This window comes from Palaemon carinicauda, chromosome 17, assembly GCF_036898095.1.
Source record: "Palaemon carinicauda isolate YSFRI2023 chromosome 17, ASM3689809v2, whole genome shotgun sequence".
Classification (NCBI taxonomy): domain Eukaryota; kingdom Metazoa; phylum Arthropoda; class Malacostraca; order Decapoda; family Palaemonidae; genus Palaemon; species Palaemon carinicauda.
Window position 1 is genome coordinate 35,191,763 of NC_090741.1, and position 20,815 is coordinate 35,212,577.

General features: G+C 42.3%; 1 protein-coding gene across 1 annotated transcript in view; it reads left to right on the forward strand.

Annotated features, from left to right (window-relative positions):
- The window catches only part of LOC137656664 (LMBR1 domain-containing protein 2 homolog), a 41,724-nt gene extending 23,306 nt beyond the window's left edge, over nt 1-18,418 (forward strand). Inside the window, exons 9-11 of the mRNA XM_068390837.1 lie at nt 936-1,137; nt 1,482-1,578; nt 17,928-18,418. Of these exons, the coding sequence (XP_068246938.1) occupies nt 936-1,137; nt 1,482-1,578; nt 17,928-18,174 (546 nt within the window). The 3' untranslated portion in view covers nt 18,175-18,418. The remainder of the gene's footprint in view (nt 1-935; nt 1,138-1,481; nt 1,579-17,927) is intronic.
- The last annotated feature ends 2,397 nt before the right edge of the window (nt 18,419-20,815 follow it).

The window sequence follows — 20,815 nt, forward strand, 5'->3', positions numbered from 1 at the left end:
AACTTTAACTATTTATACATACTTGCCCGCCAATCCTGTCCCCCGTCGAAATCCTATCTCCAAGCAAAGTGAGGCTCAGTCACAGGTGTGTGAGTGAGGGTTGTAGCTAGCTACCCCTCCTCCCCTCCGCTAACTAGCGGATGGGTAGTTAACCCTCGCTTAACTTCTAATGGCTCGTCCTTTCAGCTTCGCCGAAAGTAATACTCCTATAAATAGCTAAGATTTGTATCCTTAGGAAAAATACAAATTACCTCCGAATTTGCCATTTTATCATGTTTGTTCAAAAGCTTTCAACATTTCACACCACACATTGGTTGTTTATTGTCAAATCCACTCTATCGAAGTACTTTGAGAACAAGAGTCTTCTTCTCTTGAAAGCCTTAATATCTTCAGTCTTTTTAATGTCTAGTGGGAGCTTATTGTAGTCTCGAGGCTGCATATTTAAAGGCTCTATAGTCTACAGTAGATATATATATAGGTTCCAATAATTTAAAACCACCTGTAACTATTCTCTTGTATTGTAGCAGTTGTGACTGAATTACATTATCATCTCCCTAGTTTGTTATAGGAAAATTGTGTGACGATTGCAAAATTAATAAGCTTTTATTAGCAAAGGTTGATCCTCATTTGAAATGAGTTCCATGTATAGGATTCGTTTGCTCCCTACTAGTTCATTGTTCTGAATGTAATAACATATTAGAGGAGGTTGTGGCTAATAGTGTGTAGCAATTTACTTGATGCCTTATTTTAATGAAGCTTAATTTGTAGATATCATGCTAATATCATTAAAGCCACTGGCTTCCATGCTATTAGCAGGATGATTTCAAGTTGAATATTTAAATGACAAATTTGAATATTGAAATTAAATTTTTTTATTTTGTCTATGTGGTAGTAAATAGACCTTCTGAAGTACAGATCTGTGAATTGTATTTCAGATCATGGGACACATGGATGTTATTCGGATCATCAGCGACGGCTTTAACATCTACTTCCCCATGATGATTGTGGCCCTTTGTCTGGCAACATATTACAGTCTCGGTTCAAGACTCTTGTCTGCCCTCGGCTTCCAGCAGTTCATGTGTGATGACGATCTCACCACAGACCTAATTGATGAAGGCAAAACGCTAATTAGCAGAGGTAAGGGATTGCCAGGTATATGTAGGTACTTTTTTAACGGAGTAAAATTAGTATCAATCTTTACTCATATTACATCTTAGTTACTAGAAATAAATTGATGGCATATATATATCTTTGGAATCTTATTAGAGTTTAAATAATACTCATGAAACTGTAACTGTACCAAAATACAGTTCCATGATAAAGACAGTAATAGATAGCATGTTATAGCACTGGTTATAAAGTAAATAATGTATAGAATTATCTATAGGATTCTCAAAATTTGATTTTATACTAACAGGATATTAATTTGTAATTTCAAGTTAAGACTTTTTAGGTGAAATTTATTTCCTAATTTCTTACAGAATCCCGTCGTCGTCAAAGAATGGAAGATAACGCTGCTCGTAGAAGAGACTTTACTGAAAGGTTTGGTGGGGGTGAATCATCTGCTAATATGTACAGGTTAGTCAAATGGGAAACACTTTAAGATTGATGATTTGGTATTTGAAGAGCCTAAATGTTTACTATATATTCTCGGTCTTTCTTTACGAGAAAAGTAATTTGGACCAGACTTGGTAGCTGAAGGCTAATTGACTTGACATTCTTGCAAAATGTACAACCTTTGAGCCTCCCTTGTTTGGAGATAGCTCCAGTGCATTAAGGAAGGTCTGTAAAGTCATAAACTAAGATGCCATAACTAGACCTTTTCTGCACAAAAAAATAAGGAATACAGTTATGGATACATTTAAAAGAGGTACAAGTAGATTTCAATTTTCAGTAGAAGCTGTAGTTGCCATATCGTTGCTGAAGGTTGTCGGTTTGTATAGTGGAAATCATTCAATCGTGCGGAGACTGCCATAGATCTAATACTTCTCTGGGAATACATTTAAGGTTAGCATATCCAGTGGATCATTAGCATAAAAAAGGATCGACTTTTATATATACTGATAGCTCCAAATCTGATGCTGGCGTTGGATTTGGAGTACATAGTAATGATTTTAATCATAGAGGTGCACTTCCTCTAACAGCTTCCATATTTACTGCCGAACTGTATGGCATACTAACCGCTGTTGAGAAAATAGCGTTGGAAAAGGAGGGTAAATTTACCATTTTTAGTGATGCAAGGAGTGTCATTCAAGCTTTAGAAGTTTTTAATTCTAGTAACCCTCTAGTTATAAAGATTTTAGAATCGCTTTTTATTATTGAACTGAGAGGTATAATGGTTCGATTTTGTTGGGTTCCTGCACATGTGGGAATGAGAAGGCAGATTCATTGGCGAAAAATGCTGCATCCGATATGCTGCCAAGAAGGTACCCCATTCCGTGTACTGATTTCCTACCTAACATCAAGAAATTGCTTTGCAATAAATGGCAACAGCACTGGGATAGTCTAGATGGCAATAAAATGAGAGAAGTAACAAATGTCATATCTCCTTTGAGGTACTGTATAACATCATGCCCCGAAAATAGGAGACGTCTCTTTGTCGTCTCCGTATTGGTCACATTCGGTTGACACACAAGTTTCTGTTGAAGGGCCAATACCAACCATACTGTGAAGACTGTTTAGTACCTCTAACAGTGAGGCATTTGTTGACTGAATGCCCCAATTATAATAACTTAAGGAATAGATATTTGTTTGAGGCTCAAGGTAAGGGTGGCAGGTTCATCCTTGCCAAGATTCTTGGACGTGATGTTTCCTACTATGCAAATGACATTTTTAGATTAGATTATTTCAGAAGTTGGTCTTTTGAAAACTATTTAACTTCTATAATGACATTCAACTTTTATAGTTTTAATTGAATATTCTTTTATTATATATATATATATATATATATATATATATATATATATATATATATATATATACATATATATATATATATATAAACTAAATGATATCAGCGTCAATGACCACAGATGTCATGATGCCTGAAAACTTTAAATCAATCAATCATTTACCATTAAAAGAAATAGCCTCGACCTGATTGGAGTTGGGATGGAAAAGAGTGGCGATAGCTCGTTCCACTTCTAACCCTGTAAACAAAAAGGCTGATGTGAAAATGTTTGGGATTATTATTATTATTACTAGTTAAGCTACAATCCTACTTGGGAAAGAAGGATACTATAACCCCAAGGGCTCCAACAGGAAAAAATAGCCTAGTGAGGTTTTATGAGGATTGATGTGTTCGCCACACAGCTAAACAGTAAACTCCCTGTGTTCTTTCCCCTTCCCAGACTCATGGGCAGTGTTCAAAGATGGCTTCCAACTCATATGGTATCACCTGGATGCTTATGCCCTTCCTCTGTTCAGCCTGATGTGCCTGTTGATCAACTGAGTGTTGTTTATGCCAGGGGCCCAAATGGCTCACAGATGGCCACATGCCAGAGGAATATCCCGATCTTTTGACACTTTCAGTTGAAATCCTGAGAAAACTATCCAACTGGTCTACATTTCTCTGTCAGCTGCATCTTCAGAAGTACCACCAATCCATTAGAATTTCACAGTTGGAAACTATCCAGCATATCTTCCGAGCAAAAGGCTTTTCAAAAGTCACTGCACAAGACATGACTTGATAACTGTGATGATACTCTGCAGCTGTCTACCAGGGAAAGTGGGCCATCTTCTGCGATTTGTGTCGTAGAAGGGATACTTTTCCGTTCAGAGCATCTCTAGCGCAGATCACGGATTTTCTCATTTCCCAAGCTATACAAACCTGAGTCCTTTTAAAGTTTAACTTCCCACCTCAGCCACCCCTCTCAGTCCTGAGCCAAGATCAAAAGCAAAAAATCTTTAACAGGCTTTAAAATACTGTATGTTGCTTCCAGTAAAATATTTGAATTAATCTTTTCATGAAATACCTCTGATGTTCATATAGTTTTGTCCCTGAGGCCAACTTGAACAGTGATGTTACCCCCCAAAAATTAAAAATTTCTCATTTTACCCTCAACAGGCCCACCAAGGTAACATTTAGTGACTTATGGCAATTCTAGTAAAGACCTAGACTTAATTAACTGCTCAGGCAGTCTCTGATGTTGCCTGAAATGGCAGTTTGTTCCAACACGGAGTACTTACCTCGAACTACTTTCTTAGGAGTATCTGGGATCTCCTCCCAACCGACCAGAGTTTTGTGTAGTTTACCCTAGTCCCGTTTTCTATGAGGGGTAACCTCAGGTGGAGTGATATGCGCCCTGAGGCTAACCCCGTGTCAGAGAGCATGCTTGCTCAGGTCTCGATCTCCAATAAGTTCTGTGGTCGCGTCGCGATAACATCTCGACGCTCTCTCCTTACCCAGTGCGACCCTTTGTGTCCCCAACCCCCTTTGTGTCTCACGCGGTCCCCAAGTGGACCCATTGTGTTCATTCTATACCTTTTCCTACCCTTCTCCTCTGTGTTCGTCGTGTAGGGGCAGCTTATGTTCTCCTACAGCCACGTGTCCGGAGTGCGAGTCCTGGAACGAGGTGCAGTGGGTGCGCTTTGGCACCAAGAAGAAGGCGGCGTCCAAGAGGTCACATAGGAAGCCGAGCCTCTCCTCGCCACTTACTTCTCCCGATGCCTCGTCGGATAGAGCTTCTCAGCCACCTTCCCCTACCCAGAGTAGGGGACGAGGTATGTCAGTTGTGGGGAAGAGGCCCATTGCTCTTCCCCAGGAGTCTGAGTGGGTGCAGTATAGCACCAAGAAGAAGTAGGCGACGAAGAGGTCGCCTAAGAAGCCGAGCGTCCCTTCCTCTCTTGCTTCGCCGGGCGTCTCGTCTGACCGATCTTCCCTACCACCCTCCCCTACCCAGAGTAGGGGACGAGGTAAGTCCGTTACGGGGAAGACGGCCGCGGCCCTTCCCCAAGAGTCTGATCTTCAGGATAGTGGGGTTGTGGGGTCGTTCCAGGCGAGTGAGGGGCCTGAGGGAGGGGCGGCAGTGTGTACGGGAGACTGAGTCCTGGTGCAAGCAGGCCATGTCTCCTCTGATGACCCCATGTGGGGGGAAAATGTCCCTAATTCTTCTCCAGCCTCTTTGGCGTGTTTTTCAGTCACTTCTGCAGCCGAGGACGCCGCCGAGAAGGAGCTTTCCCCGCCGTCGGACCCCATTGCGTGGGTTTCCCCCAAGAGCAGTGAGTGGGTGATGGTTCACCGCGACGGGCTGCTGGAGCTAGCTGCGGTGCAGGGCCCTTCACGTTGGCGTCCGAGGACGAGCTCCCCGGATAGATACTCCTCCAGCAGCAGCGGCACCTGACGGAGGGACTCATCATGGCAAGTTCCAGTCGACAGGCGTAAGACCGCGAAGGTTCTGGCTCCATCCGCCCAGCGGGGAGAGTTGCCCGTTCGGTCTGGCAGCCGAGTCCTGACCTCCAAAGGCCACCTAGCTCGTCACGAGCGCAGCCCTCGGCCTTCCTCGACGGGCAGGCCCGCAGATACAAGAACCTCCGGAAGAGATGTTGGACCCAGGACGGAGGCCCCCGTTTCGACGGCGATGCCCGTCCTTCGACGGGAACCCCCGCGAGAGCGTCGGTCCAGGACTCCCCCACGTGGGAGGTCCTCCGTCGTAGTACCCCCGTCACATGTGTCAGCACGCCCGTCGGAGGATCTCCCAGAAGGAGGCACAGAAGAAGTCGTCCCCCTAGGGAGGAATGGGTGCGTGTCGCCATCCCACACAGACACCTCGTTGGAGCTTCAGCAGTTCCGGGTACCTCTGGCTGGCTCCCAAGGGCTCGTTCTCCCGCTCCGAAGTACGCCCCCTACAGCAGGCTCTGGCAGACCAGCATAAGTCCGCGAAGGTTCCGACTCCTTCCGCCCAGTGGAGAGTCGCCCCTTCGGTCTGGCAGCCGTGTCCCAGCCTCCAAGACTTCAACAGGCCGGCCAGAACGTGAAAGACAACCAGCAGCTACGAGGAAGCCCGCAGCAGCTTGGTCCTCCATGGGGAGAGACAAGTCCAGGATGGAGGCCTCCGTCCCAGCGGCGATGCCCGTCCTCCATCCAGAACCGCCGAAGTCGTACCACGACAAAGGATGCCTTCACCCCAAGCGGGGCCCCCGTCGTAGGTCCTCCTTCTCAGGCAGAAGGGCATCCGACAGAAGGCTCAGCGGACGAGGCCCCCGTGTACAGAAAAGTACTAGCCCTCATCAGACGGCACCACAGGCTGGACGAACCGAAGCCCGCGACGGATGTGGACTGGCTCTCGGGCCTCAGCAGGTTGGTAGATACCCCCCTGGCAGCAAAGGCCCTCACTGGCTGGCTCCCAAGAGCTCCTTCGCCATCCTCGCGGTACGTCTCCTCCAGCAGACCCATTCATCGACGGAAGTCATCGCACCAGGTCTCGGTCGACAGGCATAAGCCCGCGAAGGTTCCGACTTCTCCCGCCCAGTGGAGAGAGTCGCCCCTTCGGACTGGCAGCCTTGTCCCGGCCTCCGGTTCTTCGATGGCCCACCCTGAACGAAGGAACCAACCAGCCAGCATGGGGAAGCCCGCGGCTCCATGGATCTCCGCAGGAGCTCCATTCGTCCAGCGGAGACAGCCGCTGGCTCGACCCGGCAGCATGGCATCCATACCCGGTACCACGACAGCTCCATTCAGGCTTCGTGGTCAACCGCTGGTATACCAGGGTACTCACACCCCACGGATTCCCCGGGAAGGGGTAGACCCATGACGGATACCTCCGTCCCAGTGGCTCCATCCGTGATGGAGCTAGCCGCTCCATCTTCCCGGCCAGCCCCATCCAAGCATTGGAGGTGGCCGCTGACACACCCATGACGGCTACCTCCGTCCCGGCGGCTCCATCCGTGATGGAGCCAGCCGAGCCATCATCCCGGCCAGCCCCATCCAAGCATCGGAGGCGGCCGCTGACATGGCAGGGTACTTAAACCCCACGGATTTCCCCGGGAGGGTGTAGACCCATGACGGCTACCCCCCGTTCCTGACGGCTCCATCCGTGACGAAGGCAAAGTGGCTTTCCCCCTAGCGGGTCAAACAGGGCTATTGCCTCTCCAGTGCCTGCCTCAGTGGCCGCTGGAGAGAGAGGGAGAGCCCCCCCCCCCCCCCCCCCGCACCTTTGCCCAGTGCCTCTTCGGCTCTGTCCGCCCGTCAGATGTAGAACTTGCACACGTATCTTTCCCTTGTCTTGCCCCCCGTAGAGGAGCTTCGACTCCACAGTGAGCCTTCAGACCCTCCTACTCGAGCTCCAGGAGAGGGCGTTCAGGCCGCGGCTCTCGAAGGAGGTAGGAGGGGAGGCCCCCTACTCCTGCCGACGCCTCAGGTGGGGGGATGCCATAAACGATCTTGGCAAGCATGGTGGGACCACGGAGCGGATCCGTGGACCGTAGCAGTACTAAAGGAGGGGTACAGGCTGCCCTTCCTAGCGGACCCCCACCTCGGATCCCAGGTCAACAGGCGGAGTGGTTGGCACCCAAGGACCCCTTGAGAGTAGCAGCATTGCAGGAAGAAGGCTCGGCAATGCTGGCGAAAGGGGCAGTAGAACCAGTCAAGAAACCGGGTCCAGGGTTCTACAGCAGGCTCTTCCTGGTGGAGAAGGCAACAGGGGTCTGGAGACCGGTCATAGACCTTTCAGCCCTCAACAAATTTGTGTGCAACACCGACTTCAAGATGGACACTCTGAAGTCGGTCCTAGCGGCCTTGAAGGAGGAGGACTTCATGAGGTCCTTAGGCCTCAAAGACGTCTACTTCCAGGTCCCTGTCCATCCCTCCAGCAGGAAGTTCCTATGGGTAAAATGGAATACCCAATCATTGCAGTTCAAAACCCTATGCTTCGGATTGTCGACAGCACTCAGGGCTTCACGAGGGTCTTCGCAACAGTTTCAGACTGGGCGCACGAACAGGGCGTCCGCCAGATTCGGTACCTAGCTGACTGGTTGTTGCTTTCAGCCTCAGAGGAAGTACTGAGTGAGCAAGGCGTGAAGCTCCTGCAGTTCTGCAACGTCTTGAGTATCATCATCAAACTGGAGAAGTCCCAGCTGATACTTTCCACCAGGATGACCTACCTAGGGTTGGTCCTAGACTCCTGGATGGCGAGGGCCTTCCCCTCCGCGGAGAGACTGGACAACCTGAAACAGATACTCTGGCCCTTCCTGTCGGGCCAGCCCAGGAGAGCCAAGGACTGGCAAAGACTGATTGGACTCCCCGCACAAGATAGTCCTGGTGTCCCCGGAGACGAAGGAAGTCCTGGAGTGGTGGCGCGTCAGAACGAACACCCTCAAGGGAATGCCCTTCGCAACCGACCCTCTGGAGATGCTCCTGTTCACGGATGCAACCAAGGAGGGCTGGGGTGTCCATCTTCCCGACAAAACGGCAAAAGGTAAATGGGAAGTCGAGGAGACGAACCTGCACATAAACGTGCTGGAGATGAGTACCCTACAAAGGGCGTGCCTAGAGTTCGTCCTTCTACCCTGGGGAAGCACCGTGGCTCCGGTGTGCGGCAACGCCACGGTGGTGGCCTACGTGAAAAAGCAAGGAGGACTGAAGTCGAAGGAACGGTGCAGTCTCACGTTGGAGTTCCTAGAATGGGCCGAAGTGGAACAAATCAATTTTTCAGCCAGGTTCTCTCTGGGGAAGAGGAACGTCCTGGCCGTCGGCCTCAGCAGGATGGGTCAAGTGGTAGGGCCCGAGTGGTCCCTACACCCAGAAGTGGTCAAAACCCTCTTCCTGAAGTGGGCCTCGCCGGTGATAGACCTCTTCGCCACGAGACTAAACGCACAGCTCCCCGTGTTTTGTTTTCCTGTGCCAGATCCAGCAGCAGCGTTCGAGGACGCCTTCCAACACCCATGGGACAACCTCGACGTTAACGACTTCCCACCCTTCGGGATGTTCAGACAGGTCCTCACGGTGAGACGGACGGCCAACCTGTGGGTGACTTTGGTAGCGCCCTTGTGGCCAGAGAGAGAGTGGTTCGCGGATCTAAAGGAACTTGTACGACTTCCACCTTGGCCACTTCTAGACAGACCAGACCTTCTCCGGCAGCCTCACTTCCAGAGGTTCCACGAAAACTCTCGGTCCCTCCGCCTTCACACGTGGAGGTTATCGACCGTCTCCTGAGAAAGGAAGGATTTCCGTCGAGAACGTCATCAAGGATGTCAGGGTACCCGAGGCGTTCGTCAGTCGAGGTGTACCAGTCGTAGTGGGCTACCTTTTCTAAGGGGTGCTCCTCGAAGAACATCAGGCCGTTAGGGGCCTCCATTCACGAGATAGCAGACTTCCTTGTCTATCTCAGAGACGAAGTGGGCATATCCATCTCAAGTCTTCCTCCTTAAGGACCTAGGCCTAGGTGCCTCCAGATACATCTCGACGCTCATCAAGAGCTTCGAGCAGTCGTGTTCCCCCCAAGCCGCTAGAATGCCCCAGGGGGATGTGGCTAGGGTACTGAAGATGCTTTCGGAACCTCCCTTCGAGTCTCTAAAAGACATTCTAGACAAGGAGCTCACCCTCAAGGCAGTCTTTTGTTTAGCTCTGGCATCAGCAAAGAGTAGGTGAGATTCATGGCCTGTCGTACGAGATCTCACACTCGAAGGGCTGGCGAGAAGCTACTTTCAGATTCTTACCCTCCTTTGTAGCCAAGACTCAGAATCCAGCTGCTTGGGACCCCAAAGTTAAAGAGTTCTCAGGGCCAGCTATCCCTCGCTCAGACAACCCGAGGGACTTGCTGCTGTGCCCTGTCAGGGCAGTATGGCAGTATTTAGAGAGGACAGCTAGACTTCGTCCCGAGATCAAGAGTCTGTGCATTTTCCTCGGGACTGTGAGGAAGCCAGTCTCCAAGAACACTATCTCCTTTTGGCTAAGGCAAGTGATCGTCAGGCCCTACAGTAGTGCAGGGGTCCCCCTTCCAGGAAAGCCCAGACCCCACGACATTAGGGGTCTAAATACTTGATTGGCGTTTGGGAAAAACATGGCAGTGGTCCAAATCCTGGGGGCAGGTACTTGGTCTAGCCAGTCGACCTTTACGGCTCACTACTTAAAGGACTACTCGAGAAAGTCCCTGTACGGGTTCACGCTCGGCCCCGTCATTTCCGCGTTCCAAATGGTTTAAAGGTGTAGCCCCAGGGGTAACTGCGGGTAGTAAGTCCAAGAAACACAGGTTCCTTCCTGAGCCCCCTTGTTCTTCCTTCCCCTATTCCCTTACCGGAAATGACTCGGGTAGCCCCCTGAAACTGCCATGGGATACACTATCATTGGAAGGACATGTCTCCTAGGATTCTTGCAGAAGTGAGCTACTTAGACACTAAGATGGTTTTTTGCGTAGTTTTCCCTATTTTCTCGTGTTTTCCTTGAGGTCAGCAGAACCTAGTCTCCTACCTTGGTTCCTCTTCTATACTCGTCACGGTCTCTAGGTCCTGAAGGAAACTCCCACCTCCTAAGATATAAGTCTCCTAAGAAAGTAGTTCGAGGTAAGTACTCCGTGTTGGAACAAATCACAAATTTTAAGTAATTTGTATTTTTCCTAACAGTAATTACCTCGAACTACTTTCGGGTAATGGCCCGCCCATCCTACCCCGAGTGCCTTGCTGGACTTCATAGATACCTAAGCTATCAAGAACTTACTGGAGATCGAGACCTGAGCAAGCATGCTCTCTGACCCGGGGTTAGCCTCAGGGCACGTATCACTCCTCCTGAGGTTACCCCTCATAGAAAATGGGACAAGGGTAAACTACACAAAACTCTGGTCGGTTGGGAGGAGATCCCAGATACTCCTAAGAAAGTAGTTCGAGGTAAGTACTGTTAGGAAAAATACAAATTACTTAAAATTTGTGATGTATACATATCCCAATTTCAGCTGTTTCTCGGGGCATTTGCATTAGTTTTTCTTTTTACCGAGTGTTCAAACATAAAGTAACATATCCTTCGTAGAACACCGGTTTCCGAGTTAGATAACCAAAAACTGCAATAAAAAAAGGTGTATACCAAGGTACTCATTATTTACCACTTGTTGACAATTTGACTACGTCTTTAAGCACCTCTGCACCAAACTGAATATTTCATTTTTTATTTTGATTTAGTTATTAATCAGGTTGTCTCTTGGGAATTGCTTTGTATGTCGGTGAGAGTGGTGCACTCAAATTTGTGAAAGTGTTTCGTTTTTATGTTTGGAAGAAGTTTGTTTTCTTATATTTCCTCTTCAGTTCTGTTCAGCTAACAACTGACCACTTTAGGCGCCATACTTACTCAAGTTAACTCTTGGTGTATGCCTTTATTTAGTTTTGATCCATAGTCAAAGTATGCTTCACTAATTTCCATTGCTGGCATGGAACTTTGAACTTCTAGCGTTTGAGGTAATAACAGATTAGATACTATTCATTAATACATTTTTATATACAGTATTATGGCATGATTTTTTAATAGTTTCTGGAAAACAGGAAATTATATGAGGTTTTGTTTCAATAACTTTAGTAGGGTTTGTTGGTTCAATCATGTTTCGATTGTCAGTGAGCTCAGTTCTTGTAGGCTTGAGATGTTTACTGCTCACAATTTTGATGACTAAAAATCAATAGGATATGAAGTTGAAATGTTTATTTTGAATTTTCCAAAAATTAAGAAATAAGTTGTGAAACAGAAGAACTCTGCTGAGAATATTCAATCTCTAAAGATACTTGTTTTGGTAAAGAATATGAATGTTTTAATCGAGGTGAGTTCTGGTACTTGTTTTTTTGCCAAGACATCTTATCCTTAACAGTTTTGTAATGTTATAGAAGTATTATCGCTAAATTGCGAGCTCCGTTAATAGAAATTTTTCTCGTTCTATTGCTGTTTAGTTTTTAAAACTTCCCTTTTATGAGTGATTTATAAAAATTCTCTTATCTTTTAACCAGGTTCTGAATAGTCAATTCTAAAGAGACCAGAGAATAGAAAAGAAATTTTCACATTTTCTTCCTTGTAGTAGATTTTAGAGAAAGGTTTAGTCTTGATGAATGGTTTAAGTTTGTTACACATTGACTATTTGTTTTTAATAGAAGTTTAAAATGTAGGATTGAATAAAAATTGAGCAATAGTAGGAATGGTCATGAAATCAATTTAAAGCTAGGTTAAATGTACTCAAATTTAAGGAAAATTTCAGGAGAAAATATTTACCATAGATCATTTATTTGACAGGTGCAAAGAATATTTATTTATATGCCCAAAATTATGAAATAAAAAAGAAAGGATATAAGAGTGGATGTGTTGCAAAATCCTCGCAGAAATCGGGTGAAATACATTAGTTAGGTAAAAAATCTGAAAGAAGAGTTTAAAAAATACCACAGTAGGTTGCCAAAACTGAAAAAAATATTATCATAATTGATATCAGTGTTCATTAAATATGGGATAAACTTAAAACTTATTTTCATCAAAACTTGTATTTGTGGTTACAGGAAAAAGTTTGATTATAGTATGAAACTAAGAAGTTAGCACTTATCTATTAATAGAGAGTGGATGCAAACTTATCTTGCAGAGTGAGCAGTACGGAACCAAGAAACATGGAATTTGGTTTAGTATAGTTAGATTCTATATTACCTATTCTTAGATAAATGTATTATTAAACTAATATTCATCATCACCATCTCCTCCTACGCCTATTGACACAAAGGGCCTCGGTTAGATTTTGCCAGTCGTCTCTATTTTGAGCTTTTAAATCAGTACTTCATTCATCACCTCCTACTTCACACTTTATAATCCTCAACCAAGTGGCCTGGGTCTTCCAACTCTCCTAGTGCCTTGTGGAGCCCATTTGAAAGTTTGGTGAACTAATCTCTCTTGGGGAGTGCAAAGAGCGTGTCCAAACCATTCCCATCTACCCCTCACTGATTTTACCTAGAATAATTCTAACTAATCAAGAATTAAAGACTTTTTAACTCCTAGAATACTTAATGTAGCTTCAACTTTGTATAAAGAAGTTCCAAAAGTAAAAGAAATTAGCTTTTAGTTGAGGGTAAAATTCAAAGATTTTAGGCTGGTTAGTCTTAGAGGGGATGAAGTTGGGAGCGCCCCGCTGGGCCTCCATTTGACCTTAACCGTTTAAAAGACCCAACTTTTAACAAGTTTTCTGGTTTAGATAAAAATGAGCTTTATAATATGGTCTTGGCCTCTAGTTTAGTTTGATTAAACCAGAACTTAGTCTATCGGTTATTCACCCGAGTAAAATTTAAACACCAGCCCAGTTTCGAACCATAGCCTAAATTCTAGTTTTGACTTGCAGCTCTAGTGTGCCAGTCAGCAAGGGTTCTGATGGTACACAGGACATTACAGAGCCGAGTCGTTTCTTAGAGCCTTGCTCTGTTGACTACTTGTGAATATTCTAGTGCACAACCCAACTCGTATTCCAATCACTGAAGACTAATAGATTATTTGTTATATTGGAATTATGACGTACAGTAGAAGACCAAGCTGGTAGCCTGATCATAATATACAGTATCTCCACTTGCTGAAGTGAGAGCCAGTAGGAATCACTTATTTATTCCTTTATCTTTTATGGCGGCATTTCATGTGGTCCCTATTTTTGATGGATTGCATTCAGATGCCAGTGCGCTTTGTTCAACTACAAGCAATGATACTAGCTCATCATGGTGTTTTCCCCCCTATTGATATTAATGTAAGTGCTAGAAATCCATTTGCTAAAACGTGTTTATTACCCTGCGCAGGACAAAGGTTCCCATAAAAGTAAAAAAGTGTAAGGGCAGTGTTTTGGTGTAAGGAAATTTTGCTTGATCTTATTTTGGATTTATTTAGATATGAATAAATTAATAAGGTAATTACATATTTTTCAAAGAAATTACTAAAATTTGCATCACTAAATCAACACCATGAATTTTGTAAGAAGCATTTACTTAACATGGTTGCATATGGAACCAGAATGGGATTTGAAGTTTTTTGCTAGTGATAAGCCATGTGAATGTTCGTAATTTTTTGACAGTTGTATGCATAGGTGGAATTTACTTTTAATAAATATCTAGGATAATAAATGTAGTAACATTATAATTACCCGGCATAAGTTTTCATTGATGTTTGCCGTATAGATGGATAAATATAGACCAGATGGTGAATTGTGTAATAGTTCCTGGTTAATACAAAGCACAGCGAGAAATGGTTCTTTTTATTTTGTTTAGTGGAAAATAATTTTCAGGTTCACACGACAGTAATATTTTATTGGAATGTTCTTTATAATTTTATTTTTTACATACTTGGGCTAAGGGGAAAATAGGATGTTAATTCAATAAATTTGGTTTTATTTGGCCGAGATAAGGGTATTTAAAAATGACCAAGTGCCCGGACTACTAATAAAGTTGTGTGTAATTTTATTTTCAGCTCTGCCATGCCAAGAAGAAAGGGCATATATCACAGAGTCTGAGCAGTTTTGAGTGGATAGGAGGAAAGTTTTCCGTGTGGTTAGGCATGTGCTGTGAGTGCTGTCAGTAATGTTAGTGGCTCATTGAATCCCTCTGTACTACCGATCCTCCCATATCCAAACCTTTACCTTTGCCAAGTTTCTGAATATTTACCTCTGCCAACAAAGTTGGAAGGAGGTTATGTTTTTTCCCCTGTTTATGCGTTTGTTTGTGAACAGCTTCCTAGCCGCATTTTTAGTCGTCGAGTAATGAAACTTGCTGGGATTAACTTAGGTAAAAAGCTGGAAATTATTATATTTTGGAAGGTCAAGGTAAAAAATCGAGGTCGCTGTCATGCAAAATGTCCAATTCACATAATCAGCTATAAGATTGGAAATTGTCACAGAGACTTCAAACTTGGTTCATATTTGAGTATATGAAAATCCACAACAATTAATACATGTTAAGGTCAAGGTCAAGCAAAAGGCCAAGAAATAAGCTGTCGTGATGGAGGTCTGCAGTTTACTGAGTGCCCCTCTAGTTATTTCAATGTAGGTCCTATCCAATAGGTACCAAAGTTTCTAGTGAAAGAAATGAGCTATGTTGTGTTTAATGTCTCTTCCAAATGTAATTAGTTTTATATAAAAGGTCGAGCTAAACTAGTTCAGGGTAAAACAAGGTGGGATTAAGTTGTTTTGATTAACAACAAGCAGTGCCCCCCTACTGGGAGCAAAGTGAATATGCAGTCTTCTAATAAGATTATCCTGGTTAATGGATTCATTTTAATACAGTTTAAAAGTAAGTCAGTAACTATTACTAGTTTGGACCTTGTAAAATTTTCAATCGTCTTATCTCTTTTCTTTGCATTCAAAGCTAATATGTTTTTAAGTTTATGAATTATATCATAGTTGATTACATAATCTAAATTTTAGATTACTTTATTACTTTTCTTTAAATGTTTATATTGTATAAATATAAGTGTGTTGTACTTCTTTGGCATTATAGAAACTAATCTGACAGATCCTTGTGAGCCTTAATTATCGTTGACTAATCTTTTTCCTAGAAGATGCTGTCATTTCAGTTTTTGAGGGATTTTAATTCCATGGTGCATACTGTATTAAACATTTAGGGTTTGATTTATCTGTTGCTGGTATGATTGCAATGTATTGGGGTCCTATTGTTAAAAAACTCTGTAATCAAAGGAAACTTTTAGCATTTAAATATAGCACAGTATTATATGTAAGGCTCTGGGTGATAGGAGGATAGATGTGAGAGAGGCAAGAGAGCGTGCTAGAAATAGGAATGAATGGCGAGCGATTGTGACGCAGTTCCGGTAGGCCCTGCTGCTTCCTCCGGTGCCTTAGATGACCGCGGAGGTAGCAGCAGTAGGGGATTCAGCATTATGAAGCTTCATCTGTGGTGGAATTGCGGGAGGTTGGGCTGTGGCACCCTAGCAGTACCAGCTGAACTCGGCTGAGTCCCTGGTTAGGCTGGAGGAACGTAGAGAGTAGTCCCCTTTTTGTTTTGTTTCTTTGTTGATGTCGGCTACCCCCCAAAATTGGGGGAAGTGCCTTGGTATATGGATGGATGGATATGTAAGGCCTTATAAATTTTTTCTATTAATACTCTCACAGCTTTAATTTTTCTATTGGCATTATCATTATAGGTGTAGTAGCTTTGCCAAGGCACCATCTACCTCTTTCCGCATACAGCTGACAACACTAAGATGACTACAGTATTGCACTGTAATTGTTCAGTAACTACTTTCCACTTGGTAAAGGTAGAAGAGAGACAAGCTATGGTAAGCAGCTCTTCTAGGGCACTAAACAATCAAACCATAGTCTCTGTACCGTAGTCTTCCACTGTCTTGGGTTATTGTTATCTTTATTGAAGGTACACTCACACTATTCTTTCTATTTCCTCATTATCTTTCCTCCCTCACTGATCTATTTTCTCTGTTGGAGCCCCTGCATTTCCAGTTACGGTTAAAGCTTAGCTAGTAATAATATAAATGCATTTGGGGAGCTACAAGATCTTTCTTGTAAGGTAGGTTTTGGATAACATATGACGACCTCATTGCTTTTACTTGCTTTAAGACAAAAGATTAACCACAGATTTTAAAATTAAGAAGTAAGACTGCATCAAGGAATGGTTTGCTTGGTCAGGTAGGGTTGTTAATTATTATTTTAGCAAACTATAGATATTAGAGGTAATTTTCTAATTTTTGATGTGGGTTTAGGTTGTCAAATTGTTCTTGTCTAAATGCTATATCTTTTCTGGTTAAAAGATTGGTCATATAGGCTCATGAGGAGTTGCATCCAAATCAAGAAGAGACTTGAAGGTTAGAGTGCTTGATATTAGCAGTACAGGTACATCACTTGAATTTTGCAAAGATCTTTTCTTTGGAAAGAGTTTTAGCTGCAGCTCAAGGTCATCAATTGGTATTCGGTAACATTATCTTAAAAGTTCCTGGTTCTCTTATCCAGAATACTAGGCTTGACGTTCCTTAGTAGTGGCTGGCGATAATGAAGGAATTTAAGAACATAATGTGGAGAATAGAGTTATAACTTGAGTTGTAACGGTTTGGTACTGAGGCACTAGACTAAGAGGTATCTAAGGTGCTTTAATGAGCATTTTTAGAACTAGATTTCCTATATTTTTCCTTCATGAGATAATGCAGTCAATTTTTTTTATTTATTTATTTACTCACCTGATGTTCATATACATGCCCACCCTCCTCCCCACTGATTAATGAGTTCAAGAAGAAAGGCCTTTAGGTAAGGCCAGGCATTACGACAAGTTGCCATAAGTTACTAGATGTCGCCTTGGTGAACCAGAGGCATGGCCTCTTGAAGGGAAGAATGGGAAATTTTTAGCTTTTTGGGGAAATGTTGCTGTTGACATTAACAATCTATTTCCAATGGTTTTTTCTTTCCCTAACATTGCATGTCGGATAATTTTCTCATTTTTTTTTTCATAACATTATTATTTACAATTACAGTGAGTCTCCTAAGTCTCCTACATATGATAGAGATTCATTCCAAGTGAGGATTCTTGATTTGAAAAGCTCTCAAGTCCAACATGATTAACTTGAACATCCAGCTCATAACCTCAACCCCTAATCTCCATTGTTCTCAGTCACCTGGTTTACTAACACTAGTGAGCTTTCCTACATATGCATCATGAATTCTTACGCTATTTCTAATAAAGTTTATAAGTCAAATATTCTTATCCTGGGGATTTACTTTACTGTATGAGGTTTTTACAGAAAATGGACAGTATAACTATATAACAATAAAAAGGGTTTTTTATTCAGCTATATAAAACAAGAATTTCATCCTAAGTTAATAGTTTTTGTTCTAAGATGAATTAAGTAAGACATCCCTAAAATGCCCTGAAGCTTGAGTGATAGAATTATTCATGTGACATTGGGATTGAAAGTGATAAAGTGATCTTGGCATCGGGTCATTTTATTGAAACCTTATTACAATAGCTTTGTTACTCAGAATTGTATCTATTTTTAGATCTGCAAGACAAAGAGCGGAAGAGTTGGTTCGTCCGCTGAAACGAGAAGATTCTGCCGAGTCTGCTCAACTTGAGCTTTTGGGAGGAACAGATAATATTGCTGATTATGCTTCACACACAACTACTTCATCCCTAACCATGGAAAATGAAACTGACCCTACCCAAGGAAACCACATGCCAGGAAGGATGCAATATTCACGCGTTAGATCTCACAAGCCTGATAAAGGACTCTTTGATGATATCTAAGTCCTCTTTTCAAAGAACTACTCTGATTGTAGTGAACAAGATCATTCCTTGATAGCCTTAATAAAATGACTGTGCCATAGAATAAGACTGGAAAACTCCATCCCTTTGCACCTGAATTATGCAGTTACAATACTTAATACCTTTGGGGTTCTTTTCATGCATCCTCCTCTTTGGATGATTTGGCATCCCTAGATCAGTATGGGCTTGTCAGAGTGAACCTTGTCTGTCAGTGTGCCCAAAAGTTATTTAACCCTGGATAGGTACGGTCCTCGGACACCCCTTTAAGGGTATACTCGGACGCGAACGACCCCGACGCCAAAAAAAATTCTTGAAAAATCAGTTTTTGCAGTAACATCCTTTTTTCTTTTGCCAAAAAAAACTTCAATGAATGCTTAAAACAACTGTATAGATAAATACTACTCATCTGCAGAAAAAATATTTATTATAAATATTTTAAAAAATTAAGTAGAAAAAAAAAAAGACCTGACATAAAAATTCATAAAAAAAAAGTTTATACATATATACACAAATCCTTTTAGGAATTGATTCTTGAATGTTTAGGACACATCTTGATGTATTTTGGATGAAGTCAGACCCATGGAGGTGAAGATCTGAAATGAGAAAAAAAGGGTAACTTTTTTTGGCCAAAAAAATTTGTCCAAATTTCATGAATTTTTTTGGGTACCCAAATGAAATAGGAAGTGGCTAATTTTTTTAGGGAATAAACATATGTTATCCTAAAATATAAATATGTAAAAAAATATTCATTATTTTGTAAATTACATTTATATCAGGGGCCATATCTAAAGGTAATTTTTTGAGTACTTAGAAATTCCGTAAAAAAATACATATATTTAATATATAATATGATATTTATGCAGGTAAAAATATACCAAAATATCACAAATTCTATAGGGAACAAGAATATATATAGATAGGGCAGCTTACGCTTCGGATATGTCCACAAAATGGCCGCCAACCACACTGACTCAGACTCCCTAATCTGCCACTTGAAATGTAGGAAGGGTATGTCAATTTCAAGGTGTTATTTACTAATCTAATTATTATTGGATATGCATAAAAATTGTATGGTGGGTTGCTGGATAATTGTCGATTATTTTACGACTATGAAATTAAAATTCTGACCCAAAAAAATTTTTTTGAAGGGAAATAAAATCGAAAAAAAAAATGTAAAACAATATTTTAGCTAAAAAAATTTGATGATATTCAATCAAAACAAAAGTAAACAAAATTTTCCGACAAATAAACATCTAGAGGAATCATTACTCTGTGATAGTTCCTTAGTACGTAGTAATTTTGAAAGAATTGGGAAAAAACGAAAAAATGGCAATCACCGGAAAATCGAACACATACCTATATATACGCCATATCTGGCTAAAAAAAAAGATAGGCATGGGTAGCCAGATCATCTAGAAACACTTTCCAACACTATAAAAATATAAGTTTTGCGACACTACTTGCCAATTCCTTACGGTAACATGACTAAGCAAAAAAATGCAAAACAAATAAAAAGGGGCACTCGAGGAAAAATGGCTAACATTCTAATATACGGCATTTCAGAAAAAAAAAATTCAGCCACGTGCTAGGCAAACCATCAAGGCACATTTTCCGACAAATAAACATCTAAATGAATAATTACTCTGTGATAGTTCCTTAGTACGTAGTAATTTTGAAAGAAATGGGAAAAAACGAAAAAATGGCAATCACAGGAAAATCGAACACATACCTATATATACGCCATATCTGGCTAAAAAAAGAAGATAGGCATGGGTAGCCAGATCATCTAGAAACACTTTCCAACACTATAAAATTATAAGTTTTGCAACACTACTTGCCAATTCCTTACGGTAACATGACTAAGCAAAAAAATGCAAAACAAATAAAAAGGGGCACTCGTGGAAAAATGGCCATTCTAATATACGGCATTTCAGAAAAAAAAAAAATTTCAGCCACGTGCTAGGCAAACCATCAAGGCATATTTTCCGACAAATAAACATATAAATGAAATATTACTCTGTGATAGTTCCTTAGTACGAAGTAATTTTGAAAGAAATGGGAAGAAACGAAAAAATGGCAATCACAGGAAAATCGAACACATACTTATATATACGCCATATCTGGCTAAAAAAAAAATAGGCATGGGTAGCCAGATCATCTAGAAACACTTTCCAACACTATAAAAATATAAGTTTTGCGACACTACTTGCCAATTCCTTACGGTAACATGACTAAGCAAAAAAATGCAAAACAAATAATAAGGGGCACTCGCGGAAAAATGCCCAACATTCTAATATACGGCATCTCAGATAAAAAAAAAGACATGCACGTGTTAGCCCAACCATCAAGGCACACTTTCTAACACATAAACATGAAAAAAAAATCAATAATATACGGCAATTCCTTACTACGTAGTAAATTTTTACAAATATTGAAAAAAAAACAAATTGGCAACCGCAGTTAAATACCCAATATACCAATAACTACGTCGTATCTGACAAAAACAAAATCACGCATGGGTAGCCAGATCATCTAGACACACTTTCCAACACTAAAAAAGCAAAAGTTTTACGACACTATTTCGCAATATCTTACGGAAAAATGACTTGGCAAAAAAATGAAA